General features: G+C 44.5%; 1 protein-coding gene across 1 annotated transcript in view; it reads left to right on the forward strand.

Moving 5' to 3' along the window:
• KLB (klotho beta) overlaps window positions 1–20,369 on the forward strand; it is a 41,426-nt gene extending 21,057 nt beyond the window's left edge. The window contains exons 2-5 of the mRNA XM_526550.8: window positions 6,228–6,738; window positions 9,741–10,009; window positions 17,664–18,807; window positions 19,634–20,369. Coding sequence (XP_526550.1) covers window positions 6,228–6,738; window positions 9,741–10,009; window positions 17,664–18,807; window positions 19,634–20,019 — 2,310 coding nt within the window. The 3' untranslated portion in view covers window positions 20,020–20,369. The remainder of the gene's footprint in view (window positions 1–6,227; window positions 6,739–9,740; window positions 10,010–17,663; window positions 18,808–19,633) is intronic.
• Window positions 20,370–21,907: the final 1,538 nt, after the last annotated feature.

Below are 21,907 nucleotides of genomic sequence, written 5' to 3' on the forward strand. Positions count from 1 at the left end.
CCCGTATAGTACCAGGTAGATGAGTAGCACCTTTATATCATTCTCAAATGCCATTTATCCCCTAATAGAGCTGTCAATGTTTTATATCACATGGTCACAGAACACTCATACCAATGGACAAAATGTATGGAAAGCGATTTGGGAATATTTAAAACAATTTTAGAAATAGGTAGTCCAGGCCGGGTGGCTCACGCCTGTAACCCCAGCATTTTGAGAGGCCAAGGCAGGCGGATCACCTGAGGTCAGGAGTTCAAGACCAGCTTGGCCAACATGGTGAAACCCCGTCTCTACTAAAAATACAAAAAATTAGCTGGGTGTGGTGATGGGTGCCTGTAATCCCAGTTACTCAGGAGGCTGAGGCAGAAGAATCGCTTCAACCCAGGAGGTGGAGGTTGCAGTGAGCTGAGATCACACCATGGCACTCCAGCCTAGGCAACAAGAGTGAAACTACGTCTCAAAAAAAAAGAAAGAAAGAAAAGAAATAGGTAGTCCATTCCTGGCATTAATGAAAGGCAATGATTCAAATAAATTAAAGGTTATATATATGCCCAAAGTTAGCTATTGAAACATTTATGACAGGAAAAGAGAAAGAACAAAAGAACGAAGAAAAATAAATTTTTATCAAAAGACAGAGATAGCTAAGTAAATCATTATTATACCAAGATATTCTGAAAACCAAAAACAACATGGAAAATGTTTAAAGTGATTTTATTTCTTAAATTTTTATTTATTTATTAGTTTAATTATTTCGAGATGGAGTTTTGCTCTTGTTGCCCAGGCTGAAGCACAGTGGCACGATCTCAGCTCACTGCAACCTCTGCCTCCCAGGGTTCAAGCCATTCTCCTGCCTCAGCCTCCCGAGTAGCTGGGACTACAGGTGCCCGCCACCATGCCCGGCTAATTTTTGTATTTTTAGTAGAGACAGGGTCCCACCATGTTGGCCAGGCTGGTCTCAAACTCCTGATCTCAGGTGATCCCACCCACCTCCACCTCCCAAGTGCTGGGATTACAGGCATGAGCCACGGCACCCGGCCTTAAAGTGATTTTAGCTGGGAAATATATTTGGAAAGCCTGGGTGGGAACACAGAAATATAAACCTATTTTGTTATGCTTGTGGAGTTTTTAAATAAACTTTCTTTAACCATTGTTATTTAATAGTCTATTAAATAGCTTAAACAACAGACACTTTTATAGTACACATGAACATATTTCAGCCAAAATGTGACCAAATTCATGCACAGATTTGGAAATGGAACTTTTGACAAATGACTGAGGGTTCCTTGAATACACTGGTGTGATGTGTTTGGCTTGCTCATCTGTCTTCAACCCATCTTTCCAACAGTGTCCTGTTATGTCTTCCTCTGGCTCCTAATCCCTTCTTCATCTATTTCTAAAGTTGTGCCTACTATCTTATTTGTTTCCTATCATCCACAGAATTTATCTGAGTCTGGACTTCCAGGGGCATCAAAAAACGCTGCCACATTAAACTGGAGGAGAGAACAGAATGAGATATTAGGTCCTGGTTGTCTCTCAATGACATTAGGGCCTGATAGCTGGCTCCAAAAGAAAAAGAAGCTGACTTTCCCTTTAAGCTACTGAATCTAAAGAACAAAGGTTGAAGCTCCCTTAAATCAATCATTACAGAGGTAGATGGCTTTGTACAAATTAGAGGGTGACCTTGGAAAAGTGTAGAATGGCTGTTGTGCAAGGTTGCAGGGCCCAGGTTGCACTCCCCTACTAACCTCATTTTAATTTTCCCAACAGATCTCCTTTATGAGTGCCCAACCAAAGAACACACATAGATGGATATGGCAAACTCACGATCTGGGAGCAAAACTTTTTACCTTGTTACTTGGCAAATAGGATCAAGTTATAACCAAAAGTACTGCACAGACGACCTCCCCCACATTCTCTACATGAGAATGAAGAGGCTGTCTTCAGCCCAGAGCAAAGATAACCCTAGATACCTTGATAGCCTAGGTAAATAGCAGCAAAGGTGAAAGAGACACTGTGGAACATGAAGGTCACCTTGACAACACATCCATATGTATATCCAGAAAACCTGCATGGAAAGCTACTGCAAAGATATGTCTTCTGAGCTCTACTGTTTCTCATTCAAAGGCTGATGTAACCAAGATTTTTATCACGACTTAGGTCATCTTTCATATAATCACTGAAATTTAGTGTCTGCAAAGGCAAGACATTAAATTTGCAAAGCAACAAGTTTAAGGCTCACAATCCAGGCTACACGGGCTCAGTGCTTTCCAGTTTGCATAGAGAGGTGCACAATAGGCCTGAAGGGAGGTGCTGATCACCGGGTCTTCCATGAATGATAGCTCTAAGGCTACCAAGGGATTAAGTGACTGGTTAGAAAAAAACAAAGAATTCCCTCCTTTGAATCCTAGTAATTTATGAATGCTTTTGTTTCTAATCAGAAAAAAAAAAAAAAAAAAAAAAGCGGTTCTCAAGAATTTCTGTCATGATTCCAGCCCCAGAAAAACCCGGAAAGAATAGCTGAAACCATTTAAGGTAGTGTCTGTCCCAGGCTCCTCTGATTCTTCCAGAAGTTGCAATCTCAGGTTGGAGACAAGGAAAGAGGCTACATTCTGAATACTTCTCTGAGAGGAAATTTTTTTTTTTTGAGACAGAGTCTTGCTCTGTCACCCAGGCTGGAGTACAGCGACTCAATCTAGGCTCGCTGCAACCTCCGCCTCCAGGGTTCAAGTGATTCTCCTGGCTCAGCCTCCTGAGTAGCTGGGACTACAGGCGCATGCCACCAAGTCCAGCTAATTTTTTTTTTTTTTTTTTAGTAGAGAAGAGGTTTCACCATGTTGGCCAAGCTGGTCTCAAATCAAACTCCTGACCTCAAGTGATCTGCCCACCTCAGCCTCCCAAAGAGCTGAGATTACAGGCATGAGCCACTGCTCCCGGTTGGAAAGTTTTTTTTTTTTTTCCCTGAGTCAGGGTGTCACTCTGTCCCCCAGGCTGGAGTGCAGAGGTGCCATCTCAGCTCACTGCAACCTCCGCTTCCCTGGCTCAAATGATCTTCCAGCCTCAGCTTCCTGAGTAGCTGGGACTACAGGCACGTATCACCATGCCTGGCTAATTTTTTTTTTTTTTTTTTTTTTTTTGTAGATATGGGGTTTCGTCATGTTGACCAGGCTGATCTCGAATTCCTGAGCTCAAGCAATCTTCCCACCTTGGCCTCCCAAAGTGTTGGGATTACAGATGTAATCCCACCCAACCACCAACCAAGAGGAAAGCATTCCTTTTTTTTTGAAACAGAGTTTCACTCTTGTTGCCTAGGCTGGAGTGCAATGTCACGATCTCAGCTCACTGCATCACTGCAACCTCTGCCTCCTGGGTTCAAGCGATTCTCCTGCCTCGGCCTTCCGAGTAGCTGGGATTATAGGCATGCGCCACCACGACCGGCTAATTTTGTATTTTTAGTAGAGATGGGGTTTCTCCATGTTGATCAGGCTGGTCTGGAACTCCTGACCTCAGGTGATCCCCCTGCCTCGGCCTCCCAAAGTGCTGGGATTACAGGCATGAGCCACCATGCCCGGCCCGAGGAAAGCATTCTTAAGGATCCTTGGGAATACCTGGGTGCTAAATGGTACCAGAATCTTCCGATGAAAATTGAGTAAGGACAAGTGGACAGAGGTATACCTCAAGGAATTTATTTCTCCAGAAAATCTTCCAGGAATTTATTTAAATTGTTTTTTCTTGCATAAAGCAGGATGGCACGTTTCAGAATCCTCACCCCTTACCTCAATGCCTACTTTCCCCATCTAACAGGGTTTATGGAATATTTTCAGGGTCCACAGGATCGATCTGGTTTGAATCCATTGTTCATATCTGGTTGTCTTTGACCTACGTAAAAGGCAGTTTCAGACAGTTTATTCTGATATAAAATATCTCCAGTGAGCAAAAGAAAAGCTAAGGAACAAAACTGAAAGCAGGCTCTGTGTGCTAAAGATAATGAGTCTGTGCATTTGTTTTAGAAACACACAAATAGTGGGGGCCGGGTGTGGTGGCTCACGCCTGTAATCCCAGCACTTTGGGAGGCCGAGGTGTGTAGATCACCTGAGGTCAGGAGTTCGAGACCAGCCTGGCCAACATGGTGGAGCCCCATCTCTACTAAAAATACAAAAATCAACTGGGCGTGGTGGCGCTCACCTGTAGTCTCAACTACTAGGGAGGCTGAGGTGGGAGGATCACTTGAACCTGAGAGGTGGAGGTTGAGTGAGCTGAGATGGCGCCACGGCATTCCAGCCTGGGTGACAGAGCAAGACTCTGTCTCAAAGAAAAAAAAACAACTCAAATAATGGAGAAAATGAGAGACCAGGGAAGAGATGTCAAGAAACAAGCGAGTCAAATGCTGAGGGGAAGAGAGTGGTTCTGACACAGATGAAGGACAATTCCACGGCTAACTGGGACACAGAAGTGGCCTTGGCATTTAAGTGGCATGGAGTCCTTAATGTTTGCTCCTTCAGCTGTGGCTGTGACTGTTAACTCAGCCATGGCTTCTGGCTTTTAATTTTTTTTTAATTTAATGCCATATTTTATGCCATTTTATGTTTCTCTTTCACATGCTGCATCCTTATTTTCCTGATAAGAAACTTTCTGAGGGTAAGTTCCTGTGCCATCTATCTCAGTCTCTCAGCCCAGGGCAAGCCAGGCATGGAAGTAAGTGCTCAGGAAGTATCTATCATATTAAATGGACCAGAAACCCATCACGAGGCTGTGTTGTAAGAGAGCTCAACTGGAAATGCAAACTCCAGGAGGACCAATAATAATAACATCCACCTTTTGGCAGTACCTCCTACGTGCTCTATTCTATGCTACATATTTCATGCATATATTAGCTCTAAATCTGACAACAACGTTATAGGGGATTTTTTTTTTTTTTTTGAGACAGAGTTTTGTTCTTGTCACCCAGGCTGGAGTGCGGTGGCACGATCTCTGCTCACTGCAACCTCTGCCTCCCGGGTTCAAGCGATTATCCTGCCTCAGCCTCCCAAGTAGCTGGGATTACAGGTGCCTGCCACCATGCCCAACTAAGTTTTGTATTTTTAGTAGAGACGGTGTTTCACCACGTTGGCCAGGCCGGTCTCGAACCCCTGACCTCAGGTGATCCGCCTACCTCGGCCTTTCAAAATGCTGGGATTATAGGCATGTGCCACCGTGCCTGGTGGATATTGTTGTTATTAACCTCATTCTACAACTGAGGATACTAAGAGATTTCAGAAAGGTTAAGTGACTTGACTAAGGTTACACAATGAGTACGTGAACTTCAAGCTTAGGTGTGCTGACCCCAAAGCTTACACTCTTTCCATTGGTCTTCTGCTGTGGGCAGTGCCGACCACCCTTTAATAATCATAGCAATAATAGCTAAGGCTTATATAGAGCTTACTCTGTGCTAGGCATGATTCTAAAGCAATTTACGCAGATTAACTCACTCAATTCTCACAACATCCCTAGGAGGTGGGCTCTATTATTATTCATTTATAGGATTCAGGGCCTGTGTTGTCCTGGACTTCTAAATTAGGACCAAAGGGAGATTCTGTAGAATGGTGAAAGATCACTGCTCTGGGCCAGGCGCGATGGCTCATGCCTGTAATCCCAACACTTTGGGAGGCCGAGGAGGGTGGATTACCTGAGGTCAGGAGTTCCAGACCAGCCTGACCAATATGGTGAAACCCTGTCTCTACTGAAAATACAAAAATTAGTCGAGCGTCGTGGTGTTCACCTGTAATCCCAGCTACTCGGGAAGCTGAGACAGGAGAATTGCTTGAACCTGGGAGGCGGAGGTTGCAGTGAGCTGAGATCGCACCACTACACTCCAGCCTAGGCGACAGAGCAAGACTCTGTCTCAAACAAAAATAAAAATAAAAAAATAAAAAATCACTGCTCTGTATCTTCTTATGTAGAGGAGGAAACCCTACACACTACCCCAAGAGGGCCCAGGAAGGGAGCCAGGTAGAGGGGAAATAAGAGCCTAGACTAGGCTTTCTGCCAGCCTCCAGCTCTCCTGTAGCAGAAGTTTTAGGTTGGAAGCACTAGGGGCATAGAGAACAGACTTTGAGGTCATCAGGGCTCCCTGGCAGCTTTCCCCTGAATCATGAACGCTGCATTAATTTTATCCATGAAAAGGCCATTTACCAGCCATGTTACAGCCCTTGTAAGTGAGGACAACAAAGATCAATAATATTTTCTTCTTTTAGGCTCACTCGAAAGTTTGGCATAACTACAACACACATTTCCGCCCACATCAGAAGGGTTGGTTATCGATCACATTGGGATCTCATTGGATCGAGCCAAACCGGTCGGAAAACACGATGGATATATTCAAATGTCAACAATCCATGGTTTCTGTGCTTGGATGGTTTGCCAACCCTATCCATGGGGATGGCGACTATCCAGAGGGGATGAGAAAGAAGTTGCTCTCCGTTCTACCCATTTTCTCTGAAGCAGAGAAGAATGAGATGAGAGGCACAGCTGATTTCTTTGCCTTTTCTTTTGGACCCAACAACTTCAAGCCCCTAAACACCATGGCTAAAATGGGACAAAATGTTTCACTCAATTTAAGAGAAGCACTGAACTGGATTAAACTGGAATACAACAACCCTCGAATCTTGATTGCTGAGAATGGCTGGTTCACAGACAGTCGTGTGAAAACAGAAGACACCACGGCCATCTACATGATGAAGAATTTCCTCAGCCAGGTGCTTCAAGGTTGGTTGTACACTTGCTTAATTTTTTAAAAATTCTAAAAACTTACAGGATATTTAAAGTCACCTTTGAATATGTAACTATTATTGTTGGGCTTTTTTTTTTTTTTGAAACGGAGTTTCTCTCTGTCTCCCAGGCTGAAGTGCAGTGGCACCATCTTGGCTCACTGCAACCTCCGCCTCCCGGGTTCAAGTGATTCTCCTGCCTCAGCCTCCCAAGTAGCTGGGATTACAGGTGTCCACCACCACGCCTAGCTAATTTTTGTATTTTTAGTAGAGACAGGGTCTCACCATGTTGGCCAGGCTGATCTCAAACTCCTGACCTTAAGTGATCCGCCCGCCTCAGCCTCCCAAAGTGCTGGGATTACAAGCATGAGCCACCATGCCCGGCCTGGCCTTTTGTATTGTCCAATATTTTTTTTTTTAAATGGAGCCACTCTGTGGCCCAGGCTGGAGTGCGACAGTGCAATCTTGGCTCACTGCAACCTCTGCCTCCTGGGTTCAAGCAATTCTCCTGCTTCAGCCTCCTGAGTAGCTGGGATTACAGGTGCATGCCACCACACCCAGCTAATTTTTTATATTTTGGTAGAGATGGAGTTTCATCATGTTGGCCAGGCTGGTCTCGAGCTCCTGACCTCAAGTGATCCACCCGCCTCGGCCTCCCAAAGCACTGGGATTACAGGCATGAGCCACCGCACCTAGCCTGAAATTTTTTTTTTCTTTACTTTTTGAAACGGAGTTTCACTCTTGTTTCCCAGGCTGGAATGCAGTGGCGCAATCTCAGCTCACTGCAACCTCCACCTCCCAGGTTCAAGCAATTCTTCTGCTTCAGCCTCCCGAGTAGCTGGGATTACAGGTGTCTGCCACCACGCCCAGCTAAGTTTTGTATTTTTAGTAGAGACGGGGGTTCAACATGTTGACCAGGCTGGTCTCGAACTCCTGACCTCAGGTGATCCACCTGCCTCAGCCTCCCAAAGTTCCAGGATTACAGGCATGAGCCACCACATCCAGCCATTGTATTGTCCAATGTTGACAGCACTTTTTTATGTTATTCCCATGTCCTTTTTAAAATAAAAGTTTGAGAACAGAATCCTTTCAGACTAGGGCTACACCCTTAATTGGCAAGAAGATGCTGTTTCATTCCTTATAAAGGACACAGTGCTAAAAGAGGTATGCTTAAAGTTTCCTAACAGCAGTACTTTATTCCAAGATGTTGAAAGTTTTTCTGGAAATTGTGATCTTTATACTCTATTACATGACGGTATGATGAAAAGGTCTGAAGACAAAATGAGTTGTTTCTATTGCTCCCAGAGACTTTTGGCCCCCACTTAGCCCCTCACTCCTTCTCTATTACTCAAGTAGTGACATCTACAGGTGGCTGATAGAAACAACGGAGCAGAAGACAAGCTGAGGTTACGATGGTTCTGTTCCCTGGAGTTGGGCTCTATTTCACTCTCATATTAAGGAATTCTCTGTGGATCTTTCTAAAATTCTGTTGCTCTCTTTAGAAGTCACAAGCCAGGAAGAAAATCCCAGGTGCTGCTGGAGAGAGCCTTCAGGGAGGGTCCTGAGGGAGAGCAAGACCCTGCCGCCCCAAGTTGCAGGAAGGAACAGCATGGAACCAAGCCACACCCAGCTACGGGCCATGCACATGGGGGCCAAGGCTGAGGGCTCTGCCTACAGGGTCTGGGTCAAATGCCATGCTCTTGGGCAGAAAGGGTGTCCATTCCCCAGGTGTTACCATTCCACCTCTCCTTAGGACCCTACAACAGCTATAGACTAGAACCAGGGCCTGTTAAACATATTTATCTTCTTGGAAACTCTTGGCTTGGACTTTCCTCATTTTAGGAAAAATAATGTCAGTGACAAAAATCCCCAAAATGCAGAGATGAGGAGGCATTTCTATGAGAGAAGTGAAATCTTTTAAGAAAGAAAAAAGGATTCAGGGCTAATTTGGGTATTTGTTGTTTGGACTGCTGTTGATTTTCTTTTCTCTTTTTTTTCCCTGAGATGGAGTTTTGCTCTTGTTACCCAGGCTGGAGTGCAATGGTACAATCTTGGCTCACTTCAATCTCCACCTCCTGTATTCAAGCGATTCTCCTGCCTCAGCCTCCCGAGTAGCTGGGATTACAGATGCCCGCCACCATCCCCAGCTAATTTTTGTATTTTTAGTAGAGACAAGGCTTCACTATGTTGCCCAGGCTGGTCTTGAACTCCTGACCTCAGGTGATCCACCCACCTCAACCTCCCAAAGTGCTGGGATTACAGGCATGAGCCACTGAGCCCTGCCTGTTGATTTTCATATTTCATTTTTACACAATTCCTACAAGTTACTGAATCAGAGTTTTAAAGCTAGAAAGGTCCTTAGAGATCCTATTTTCCAATCTTTTTTGTTTAAAAATGAGGAAACTGAGGCCAAGAAATTTGCCCAATAGCATGCTCCCTGGAGCATAGCAGGGTAAGCTCCTCAGCCCCCTGCTCTTTAGCCCAGCCAGTTCCCATTCTCTTACATCACTTTTCTTCTTTTACCTCCTTATGTGTACATTCATTTATGTTAATTCTAAAAGCAGCTTTTTTTTAACTCCTTGAAGGATAGTTTCCTAGAATTAACAGCTTATCCACAAATAAGAACCAACTCAAACTTGAAATAAGAAACTCTTGATCATAAGCACACATACGCATTTGTCCCAAAGAGTTCTGGAAATTACCATGCCCTCTGACACAGATTTGCACACCAAGTCTCAGGAGTATTTAAGGTGTGATCCTTTAACTGTGACATACACTTGTTCCAAGTGGGAGTGGGGGGATCAGGAGATACCAATCTGGATGATAGTAATTGCCACTTTTGAAGTATAAACATGAATTTTCTATTTGATACAGCAGACCTGAAAATTAGGGGAAAGGTTCGTTTTACAATATGCTGTCCTCTGGCATGTTAGTGAAATTGTAAACATGAACTAGAATGTTTAGGCCTCTGAACATCTCTGCTTTCTTTTCTCTGTGCAGCAATAAGGTTAGATGAAATACGAGTGTTTGGTTATACTGCCTGGTCTCTCCTGGATGGCTTTGAATGGCAGGATGCTTACACCATCCGCCGAGGATTATTTTATGTGGATTTTAACAGTAAACAGAAAGAGCGGAAACCTAAGTCTTCGGCACACTACTACAAACAGATCATACGAGAAAATGGTTTTTCTTTAAAAGAGTCCACGCCAGATGTGCAGGGCCAGTTTCCCTGTGACTTCTCCTGGGGTGTCACTGAATCTGTTCTTAAGGTAAGTGGTTACTTCCAAATTAACCATAAACTGGGAAAAACAGCACACACTATTTCATTTACTCAATGACAGCTAAGAGGTAGCTGTCAGACAATATCAAATACCACAATTGTATGGAGGTTATGAAGGAGAGCTAGGGAAAGAGAAGGGAGAAAAAGAAGGAAATAAATGCTGAGAGCCTTTCATGGGCCAGAACTCATAATTGGTGATGGAGATGGAGAGGTGAAGAGGCTGCCCTCAAGGAGCATACAGTCTAGAGGGAACTTACTGTCATTTCTGTGTCAGGTTTTTGTTATAATAGTAATGTCAAAATGATAGGAAATTTGTCTTCAGATTTTTGTTTTGCCAAAAGCAAATTATTAGCAGCACCTTGTTTAACTGATTCTTGCTGTTTCACAGAGTTGGGTAATTTGCCTTCTGAGGTCTCTATATCCCAGTGGAGCCTCCTCACACATCTCATTCCTCACCCCCTTAAGCTGTCCTCAAAAGTCACCTTCTCCATAAGGCTTCCCTCCACTCCAAAAACCATCCTCCTATCACTTCTCTTCCTCTTTTCCTGCTTTTCTATGGCGTACTTGCCACCACCTGACATACTATGTGCTTTCCACATTTTCCATACTTATCACCTGTCTTCCCCTACTAGAATGCAAGCTGCATAAGAGCAAAAATGTCTGAGGCTTTGATGCCTGCTATATGCCTCACTAGGGCAGTGCTGGGCACATGGCAGGTGCTTATCTTTTAGAACCAGGTGAATGAATGAGCTCACCTTTTAGTTGTTATTATTATTGTTATTTTAACTATGCTACCTGGAAATCAAGAAATCACCTTTTAGAGCCAGGTGAGACCTTGCCCAGGCTGGAGTGCAGCGGTGCGATTTTGGCTCACTGTAACCTCTGCCTCCCCAGTTCAAACGATTCTCCTGCCTCAGCCTCCCAAGTAGCTGGGATTACAGGCACCTGCCACCAAGCCTGGCAAATTTTTCTTTTTTTTTTTGGAGACGGAGTTTCATTCTTGTTGCTCGTCACCCAGGCTGGAGTGCAATGGTGCGATCTTGGCTCACTGCAACCTTCACCTCCTGGGTTCAAGCAATTGTCCTGTCTCAGCCTCTCAAGTAGCTGGGACTACAGGCATGTGCCACCACTCCCGGCTAATTTTTGTATCATTAGTAGAGACGGGGTTTCACCATGTTGGCCAAACTGGCTTCGAAATCCTGACCTCAGGTTATCCACCCACCCCGGCCTCCCAAAGTGCTGGGATTATAGGCATGAGCCAACACGCCCAGCCAAATTTTTGTATTTTTAGTAGAAACAGGGTTTTACCAAGTTGGCCAGGCTGGTCTTGAGCTCCTGACCTCAGGTGATCGACCCGCCTCGGCCTCCCAAAGTGCTGGGATTACAGGTGTGAGCCACCGTGCCCAGCTTTTTGTTTTGTTTTCTTTTCTTCTTTTCTTTTTTCTCTTCTCTTCTTTTCTTTTCTTTTTTGAGACAGAGTCTTACTGTGTTGCCCAGGCTGGTGTGCAGTGAGTGATCTCAGCTCACTGCAACCTCTGCCTCCTGGATTCAAGCAATTCTCCTGCCTCAGCCTCCCAAGTAGCTGGGATTACAGGTGCCCGCCACCACGCCCAGCTAATTTTTGTATTTTTAGTAGAGATGGGGTTTCACTATGTTGACCAGGCTGGTCTTGAACATCTTGACCTCAAGTGATCTGCCTGCCTCAGTCTCCCAAAGTGCTGGGATTACAGGTGTGAGCCACCATGCCCAGACATGCCTGTATTCTATTAATAGAAGCATATGGAAAGACAAGATGTACAAGGATTGAGACCAGACAAAAGGGTTCAAACCATGAATTAGCAAAGTTCTCAGGTTATGAATCTCAACCCCTGTGGATATTTACTTATATTTATATAGTTATTTATTTTTGAGACAGAGTTTTGCTTTGTTGCCTGGCTTACTGCAACCTCCGCCTCCCGCGTTCATGCAATTCTCCTGTCTCAGCCTCCTGAGTAGCTGGGATTACAGGCGCCTGCCACCCTGCCCAGCTGATTTTTTGTATTTTAGTAGGGACAGGGCTTCACCATGTTGCCCAGGCTGGTCTCAAACTCCTGAGCTTAGGCAATCTGCCTGTCTCGGCCTCCCAAAGTGCTAGGATTACAGGTGTTAGCCATCGTGCCCAGCTGTGAATATTTATTTGAAATAGAGTCTCACTCTGTCTTCCAGGCTGGAGTGCAGTGTCGTGATCTCAGCTCACTGCAGTCTGCCTCCTGAATTCAAGCGATTCTCCTGCCTCTGCCTCCAAAGTAGCTGGGATTACAGGTGCCTGTCACCATGCCCAGCTAATTTTTGTATTTTTAGTAGAGATGGGGTTTCACTATGTTGGCCAGACTGGTCTCGAACTCTTGGCCTCAAGCAATCTGTCTGCCTTAGACTCCCAAAGTGCTGGGATTACAGTCGTGAGGCACTGCACCCAGCTCCCTGTGGATATTTAAACAAGACTTTAGCAAGAGCTCAGGGTGATTAAAGGGGGAAAGGTATAGAGAGCAGAATAAACAGTGTCTCATCTTCAGCTTGTGTCCCCTCCAGAGCCAGTTCCTACCTCTTCCTTCACATGGCAGAGGCAGGAGAGTTCAATACTATTCATATTCAAATTTTGCTAAGTGCTCCAAAAATGTCTTTTTCCCTATCACTTTAATTGGGTTTATATATTTCAAAATTCCAGACCTAGCAAAGATCCCAGGAGATATAAGAGTTTCTTTGCCTGCCTGTATGGGAGACCCAACCTACAAGATCCTGCTTCAGCTAAAACCCACCTGTTCCTCAGACACTGTGAATGTCTGCCCCTTCTACATTTCAGAGCAAGAATTGATCATGAGGTCAGGAAAAGCAGTTCTGTGATCTGTCAGGTCTGGGTTTCATACTCATCTCTGGAGCCCAGCAAAGAGCCAGATTCACTTGAACCACTTGGATTAAGAATGAGGATAAGGCTGATCTGAGTGCGGTGGTGTTTACAACTTATTGGTTACAACCAGTTACAGATTTCTGTTCCTTCTCTACTCCTACTGCTTCATTTGGCTAGCCCAAACATAAATAAATAAATAAATAAATAAATAAATAAATAAATAAAGATGAATGGTTTGCCAAGAAAAATTACGGTGCTTTTTGAAAAATCAGCCAATAAATATATGGATAGACACTATGTACACAGAAAACTAGATGTCCTCTATAGGGAGACTGATAAAATTAAAGTAATACTTGAAAAATATTACTAAGCCAGACCGGGCATGGTGACTAACTCCTGTAATCCCAGCACTTTGGGAGGCCAAGGTGGGAGGATCACTTGAGCTCAGGAGTTTGAGACCAGCCTGGCCATTATGGCAAAACCTTGTCTCTACAAAAAAAACTGGGTGTGGTGGCGTGGGCCTGTAATTCCATCTATAATTCCATCTACTCAGGAGGCTGAGGCAGGAGAATCGCTTGAGCCCGGGAGGAAGGTTGCAGTGAGCTGTGATCGTGCCACAGCACTCCAGCCTGGGCAACAGAGCAAGACCCTGTCTCAAAAAAAAAAAAAAATTACTAAGCCTAACTTTGCACATTTCTATCTTATTTTCCCTAGCCTCTTAGCATTCTTTTCTCCTCTAACATTTTATTTTCAAATTTCAAACATACAATAGAAATGCATATTCCCTTCATCAAGACTGACTGACTGTTAACATGCTGCCATATTTGTTTCAACTCTGCCTCTCTCCCCCCCCTTTTTTTTTTTTGAGACAGAGCCTTGCGCTATCACCCAAGCTGGAGTGCAATGGCGCGATCCCAGCTTACTGCAACCTCTGCCTCCCGGGTTCAAGAGATTCCCCTGCCTCAGCCTTCCAAGTAGCTGGGATTACAGGTGCCCCCCACCATGCCCAGCTAATTTTTTGTATTTTTAGTAGAGACGGGTTTCACTATTTTGGCCAGGCTGCTCTTGAACTCCTGACCTCGTGATCCACCCACCTCGGCCTCCCAAAGTGCTGGGATTACAGGCGTGAGTCACTGCACCCGGCCCCTGCCTCTCTGTTTTATAAACTTTTGATAAATTGCGGACATCATTACACTCCACCCCAAAATATCTCAGCATATATCTCCTAAGAACAGGACATTCTTATTATGATTCCCAGGAAATTTAACACTGATTCAACGCTATCTAAAATACAATCCATATTCAATTTTTTTAATGTTCCAAAAATGTCCTTTATAGATTAAAAAAATCTTTGATTAAGAATGCAAGCAAAGATCAAACGTTGGTTGTCATGTATTGTTAGCTTCCTTTAATTCAGGACAATCACCTCATGGCATTGACGTGTTTGAAGAGTCCAGGCCAACTGCTTGTAGATTTCTCTGGTTGTTCTTCTGAGTCTAATGACTCAGTTAACCATTTCTGGAAATAATACTACATAGATGATGTGCCTTTGTATCATATCAGGAGGTAAATGATGTCAATTTGTTTCATTACTGAAGATATTACTGTGGTTGAAGTAGTATTACCAGATTTCTTGGTTAAGGTGGCATTTGTGGCTAGGCATACTTGTTCACTCCTGTAATCCCAGCACTTTGAGAGGCCGATGTGGGTAGATCACTTGAGCCCAGGTGGTCGAGGATGCAGTCTAGTGTGGGCGACAGAGCAAGACCCTGTCCCTCCTCCCTACTCCCCCCAAAAAAAAGAAAAAAGAAAAAAAAGGTGATATGTGCCATATGGTAACTTTTCCATTTTTAATTAAGAAGTAATCTGATGCTGGCCAGGCTCAATGGCTCACACCTGTAATCCTAGCACTTTGGGAGGCCGAGGCGGGCGTATCACTTGAGGTCAGGACCTGTCTGGCCTGTCAGGACCAGCCTGGCCAACGTGGCAAAATCCTGTCTCTACAAAAAAAAAAAAAAAAAAAATTAGCCAGGCAGGGTGGCATGGGCTTGTAATCCCAGCTACTTGGGAGGCGGAGGCAGAAGAATCACTTGAACCTCAGAGACGGAGGCTGCAGTGAGCCAAGATCGCACCATTGCACTCCAGCCTGGGCAACAGAGTGAGACTTTGTCTAAAAAAAGAAAAAAGAAGAAATCTGATGTTGATACTTGGGACTCTATGAATATCCTATTCCTCAACAACATTTCACTCCATGGTTTTAACATTCTTTCATGAACCGGGCCGGGCACAGTGGCTCACCTGTAATCCCAGCACTTTGGGAGGCCGAGGTGGGTGGATCACTTGAGGTCAGGAGTTCAAGACCAGCCTGGCCGACATGGTGAAGCCCCGTCTCTAATAAAAATACAAAAACTAGCCAGGCATGGTGGCTGGCATCTGTAATCCCAGCTACTCAGGAGGCTGAGGCAGGAGAATCGCTTGAACCCGGGGGGCGGAGGTTTCAGTGAGCCAAGATCGCGCCATTGCACTCCAGCCTGGGCGACAAGAACAAAACTCCGTCTCAAATAAACAAACAAACAAACAAACAAAACATTCTTTCATGAACCTTGCCTTAATCATTACTTTGTAGATTGCAAAATGGTAAATTTCTAATCGGATTATTCCCTCTACATTTATTAGCTGGATTCTCTTAAAATTGATGTTTTATAATTCATTATTGTCACTATGATATTGTTCCTTTTGATGCTCAAGTTGTTTCAAATTTAGTCAATGGGACCCCCTCAAGCTGTTTCTGTCTTTTCCACATTTCCCTTTCAGTTTTTAAGCACTTCCTTATTTTCTGGCACAAGATGCCCACCTTCATCTCATTCTTCTCCTGGAAAAAGCCATTTCTCCAAGGAGTACAAGGTCCTTTTGGTGGGGAATAGGATTTTAGAAACAAGCTCTGGGAGCTGGGGTTGGGATTGGGATGCATCATCTTTAACTAGAAAATTAACCTCTTAGCAGACTAATCATACGCACTTGCTGAGATTAATGCTTTCTGAAGGTTTTTAACGTAAGACATTTTTATTTGATCTTGCCTTGCCCCATAGCAAGACTGCCTTTTATAAACATCCTTTCAATACCATGATGTTCTGAGTCTTCAAAACACTAAAACTGGCCATCTAGGCTAGGAGGATTTTACTCAAATAATGAATTATATACAGATTTAACTTCATGCTCACATGATCAATGTTCTCTTAGTTTAATGTTCTAGATAACTGGTTGGCAGATGGCAAATGGGCAGTGATATGGTTTTGTAATTAAACTATGAAAGATGACACACGAAAAAACAATTAGAGGGAAAATATTTACCAAAGGTTAATTATAGTTTTTTCCTGGTGTATTTAAATTCTGTCATGAGGGGAAAAAGAAGTACTTTAAAACAAGTACTTAACTTTTACTTTCCCTTATTAATCTTGAATTTGGGAATGTTTTTCTTAAGGGCTTTGTTTTAGTTTGGACTCAAGGGCCTAGCAGGCAATTATTGCCACTAGGGAAAATGAAACCCAAGTCATGACTACATTGTGTTTGTATAGCGCTTTAGAGTTCCCAGAGCACCTTCCCAGAGTCACTGAGTCCTCACAGCACACCTGTGAGGTGGGTGCGATTACTCCGTCACTATATAGTTGCCAAGCCTGAGTTTCAAAGGGGCAGAACTAGAACAGGAGTCCAGGGCTCTCTCCTTCGTGGAGAGACACAGAATGAGACTCTGTCAGATCCAAGTGTCAACCTTGGGAGTTTCTAGGGATAGTCTACTGTCCTTTCCACCCATAACCCAAGTGCCTTGCATAGAAAATGTGTCAGCATTCTGTTGGATGAATAAATGCTATGTTCTCACAGGCACATGGGTCGGGGAGACATGATGGATGCAAATGTGTTATCACTTGGACTTTTCTTTTCTTTTTTTTTTTTTTTTTTTGAGATGGAGTTTTTGCTCTTGTTGCCGAGGCTGGAGTGCAATGGCATGATCTCGGCTCACTGCAACCTTCGCCTCCTGCGTTCAAGCGATTCTCCTGCCTCAGCCTCCAGAGTAGCTGGGATTACAAGCATGCGCCTCCACGCCTGGCTAATCTTGTATTTTTTTTTTTTTTAGTAGAGACGGTGTTTCTCCATGTTGGTCAGGCTGGTCTCAAACTCCCAACTTCAGGTGATCTGCCCGCCTCAGCCTCCCAAAGTGCTAGGATTACAGGCACGAGCCACCGCGCCCGGCCAGGATTTTTAAAATACAAGTTAGAAATTTGCATTCAGCAAAAGCAAGGGGTCATTGCCTACCCCACCGCACCAGCCTTTTTAAGGAATTGTGCCTGGGGTCAACCTCCTCTTCTCAGTGAAATCTCTACAACAGGAATTTCAACTTTGTCTTCAATTTATGGCAGGGTTTAGAATCTCTTTTGTAATTGCTTTTAACTGAGTGTACCAAGCCAATTTCCTGATGCATTTGAACAGAATCACTTCAAACCCCACCATATATAACCTAGGGTTTAAAGTTAAATGAACTGGAAAATGGCTTCCCAATGTTTTCTCAAACAACTTGTTTTCCAAGCCAGGGCCTGGGTGTGGCTCCTTCTCTGCTTTCTGGTCTCCTTGGGAGATTTCAAGGGCTGGAAAAGGCCTGGAGTGGTGGCCTGTAATCCCAGCACTTGGGAGGCAGAGGTAGGCAGATCACTTGAGCCTCCGTCTGCCAGAGCATGCTTGACCTGAATGAGCTTGTTTTTCACAGCCCGAGTCTGTGGCTTCGTCCCCACAGTTCAGCGATCCTCATCTGTACGTGTGGAACGCCACTGGCAACAGACTGTTGCACCGAGTGGAAGGGGTGAGGCTGAAAACACGACCCGCTCAATGCACAGATTTTGTAAACATCAAAAAACAACTTGAGATGTTGGCAAGAATGAAAGTCACCCACTACCGGTTTGCTCTGGATTGGGCCTCGGTCCTTCCCACTGGCAACCTGTCCGCGGTGAACCGACAGGCCCTGAGGTACTACAGGTGCGTCGTCAGTGAGGGGCTGAAGCTTGGCATCTCCGCGATGGTCACCCTGTATTATCCGACCCACGCCCACCTAGGCCTCCCCGAGCCTCTGTTGCATGCCGACGGGTGGCTGAACCCATCGACGGCCGAGGCCTTCCAGGCCTACGCTGGGCTGTGCTTCCAGGAGCTGGGGGACCTGGTGAAGCTCTGGATCACCATCAACGAGCCTAACCGGCTAAGTGACATCTACAACCGCTCTGGCAACGACACCTACGGGGCGGCGCACAACCTGCTGGTGGCCCACGCCCTGGCCTGGCGCCTCTACGACCGGCAGTTCAGGCCGTCACAGCGCGGGGCCGTGTCGCTGTCGCTGCACGCGGACTGGGCAGAACCCGCCAACCCCTATGCTGACTCGCACTGGAGGGCGGCCGAGCGCTTCCTGCAGTTCGAGATCGCCTGGTTCGCCGAGCCGCTCTTCAAGACCGGGGACTACCCCGCGGCCATGAGGGAATACATCGCCTCCAAGCACCGACGAGGGCTTTCCAGCTCGGCGCTGCCGCGCCTCACCGAGGCCGAGAGGAGGCTGCTCAAGGGCACGGTCGACTTCTGCGCGCTCAACCACTTCACCACTAGGTTCGTGATGCACGAGCAGCTGGCCGGCAGCCGCTACGACTCGGACAGGGACATCCAGTTTCTGCAGGACATCACCCGTCTGAGCTCCCCCACGCGCCTGGCTGTGATTCCCTGGGGGGTGCGCAAGCTGCTGCGGTGGGTCCGGAGGAACTACGGCGACATGGACATTTACATCACCGCCAGTGGCATCGACGACCAGGCTCTGGAAGATGACCGGCTCCGGAAGTACTACCTAGGGAAGTACCTTCAGGAGGTGCTGAAAGGTAAGGGCGGGGCCCCTTCAGACACAGGGCAGAGCGAGATTCCTGTTACCTGACAAGAACAAAGAATGGGAGCAGCAGGCTGGTGCCTGACAGCATCCAATTTGTGGCACCCAAGTCCTGTCAATTGAATTTTGTCCTGAAAACTGGCCTATGGGATTTTTGAAAAAATTTTAAAATCATAAAAGTAACACACACCAATTATAGAAAACTGGGCACGTGGAGAAGTTTTTAAAAAATCACCTGAAATCTCACTCCCCAGGATAAACAGTCACTATTTTGGGTTACTTATTTTCAGCATGCTTGCTAGGCTTTAAAAAAATGGTTGTGGGTAAACAGGTGTATAAATTTATGGGATGCATGAAATGTTTCGATACAAGCGTGCAATGTGAAATAACCACATCACGGTAGCCTAAGCGAGCGAGAGTGAGTGAGTTGGTAAAACCAACTGTGATTCCTGGGCTGCACCAAGAGCACATCTGAGGTTCACAATCTGGCCAAATAGGCAATGTTTTTCTGCTTGTGACCCTTTAAACAAAAGTGACAACCTTCATTGCTCTGCTCCTTAAATTTGCTTTTTCCTCCAAGAGTTTTTGGATTATTTATGGATCAAGTTTCACTACAAATTTTTCAGACTTAAATTATACATATTTTCACCTTCTCCTTTACATAGATCATAAAAGAATAAATGTCAAAAAAAAACCCTCTAATAAAAATCACTACCTTTATTATGGGCATAATTTTAGCTTGTTTCAATGAAAACTAAATTCTTCCTCAAAGATACTTCATAGTCCATTTGTGATTAATGTTAATTTCTTATCTTTTTCAGCATACCTGATTGATAAAGTCAGAATCAAAGGCTATTATGCATTCAAACTGGCTGAAGAGAAATCTAAACCCAGATTTGGATTCTTCACATCTGATTTTAAAGCTAAATCCTCAATACAATTTTACAACAAAGTGATCAGCAGCAGGGGCTTCCCTTTTGAGAACAGTAGTTCTAGATGCAGTCAGACCCAAGAAAATACAGAGTGCACTGTCTGCTTATTCCTTGTGCAGAAGAAACCACTGATATTCCTGGGTTGTTGCTTCTTCTCCACTCTGGTTCTACTCTTATCAATTGCCATTTTTCAAAGGCAGAAGAGAAGAAAGTTTTGGAAAGCAAAAAACTTACAACACATACCATTAAAGAAAGGCAAGAGAGTTCTTAGCTAAACTGATCTGTCTGCATGATAGACAGTTTAAAAATTCATCCCAGTTCCATATGCTGGTAACTTACAGGAGATATACCTGTATTATAGAAAGACAATCTGAGATACAGCTGTAACCAAGGTGATGACAATTGTCTCTGCTGTGTGGTTCAAAGAACATTCCCTTAGGTGTTGACATCAGTGAACTCAGTTCTTGGATGTAAACATAAAGGCTTCATCCTGACAGTAAGCTATGAGGATTACATGCTACATTGCTTCTTAAAGTTTGATCAACTGTATTCCATCATTCTGCTTTAGCTTTCATCTCTACCAATAGCTACTTGTGGTACAATAAATTATTTTTAAAAAGTAAAACTCTGGGGCTGGACGCTGTGGCTCACACCTGTAATCTCAGCACTTTGGGAGGCCGAGGCGGGGAGATCACCTGAGGTGAGGAGTTCGAGACCAGCCTGGCCAACATGGTGAAACCATGTCTCTACTAAAAATACAAAAAATTAGCCAGGCGTGGTGACAGTGGCACCTGTAATCCCAGCTACTTGGGAGGCTGAGGCAGAAGTTTGAACCCAGGAAACAGGTTACAGTAGGCCAAAATTGCGCCACTGCACTCCAGCCTAGGCGACAACAGCAAGACTCTGTGTCCAAAAAAAAAAAAAAAAAAGCAAAAGCAAAACTTTGTTTTGTTAGACTCTACAGCAGAGATTTAACACTCTTCTTTAAACTGGGTAGTCAGTGATAGATAATATATATTCTGTCACTTCTAATAAGGTGCTTTCTCCTTTAGGTCAGGGTGGTTCTAAAATGGAAAGAAAACACAATAGGGTAAGTAGTGCTTGTCTAAGCCAGTTACAACACAGACTCTTAAAGAGGATCAAGCCCTTCATTTTTCTAACAACAAAAAATCACCTATAGAATATCTAATTTGTGATCTTTTACTAGATCTGATTTTTTAAAATAATGTAATTTCCGGCCAGGCACGGTGGCACCGCCTGTAATCCCAGCACTTTGGGAGGCCAAGGCAGGTGGATCACCTGAGGTTAGGAGTTCGAGACTAGCCTGGCCAACATGGCAAAACCCCATCTCTACTAAAAATACAAAAGTTAGCCGGGCATGGTGGTGGGCACCTGTAATCCCAGCTACTCAGGAGGCCGAGGCAGGAGAATCGCTTGAACCCGAGAGGCAGAGGTTGCAATGAGCCAAGATCGTGCCATTGCACTCCAGCCTGGGGGACAGAGCAAGACTGTCTCTCAAAATAAAAAATAATAATAAAAATAAAAGTAATTTCCAAAACCTCATCTCATGGAAAGATCACAGGATGAAGGAAAGCTAGACTCAACTCTGTGAATAGAAGTTGCTATACTGTAAGTAAAGCAACAATTCAGAATACTGAATGAGTTTAAATTGTTTTATATAGCACCCTTTTGGGCTAGGGTTAATTACTAGATCTGACTTGGATAATTTGACATTTTGGGAAATGAACTCTGTTCTTGAGACTTGTTCAGTGTATTTTAAACATCTGAGGAAGAAAACTTAAATATGCACCTATTTATACCTATTCTTTCTTTAGGTCAACATTTAACACCCACTGCACACATTAATTTGTCCTTGTCTGCTCACTCCAGCAATTTAGACCTTAACAGTCACAAGAGACGTTCTTCTGTTACAAAGCCTTAGTAAATTAAGGCAGTTTTGATTATATTCTAGGTCCACCTATGTCTGAAGCTAAATTCAGTATCTAACTGCTAATGAACAAGTTTCCAAAATACTGTAAAAATACAATTAGTCAATTTGAGTAAATGCAAACATGATGAGAAATCAATTTGCTATTTGGCCTGGCAAATGGGAACAGTAAAATTCTGCTTTACTCTTCTCTAGTCTCCTTGCCCCAGCTGCAC

Source organism: Pan troglodytes, chromosome 3 (assembly GCF_028858775.2).
Source record: "Pan troglodytes isolate AG18354 chromosome 3, NHGRI_mPanTro3-v2.0_pri, whole genome shotgun sequence".
NCBI lineage: Eukaryota > Metazoa > Chordata > Mammalia > Primates > Hominidae > Pan > Pan troglodytes.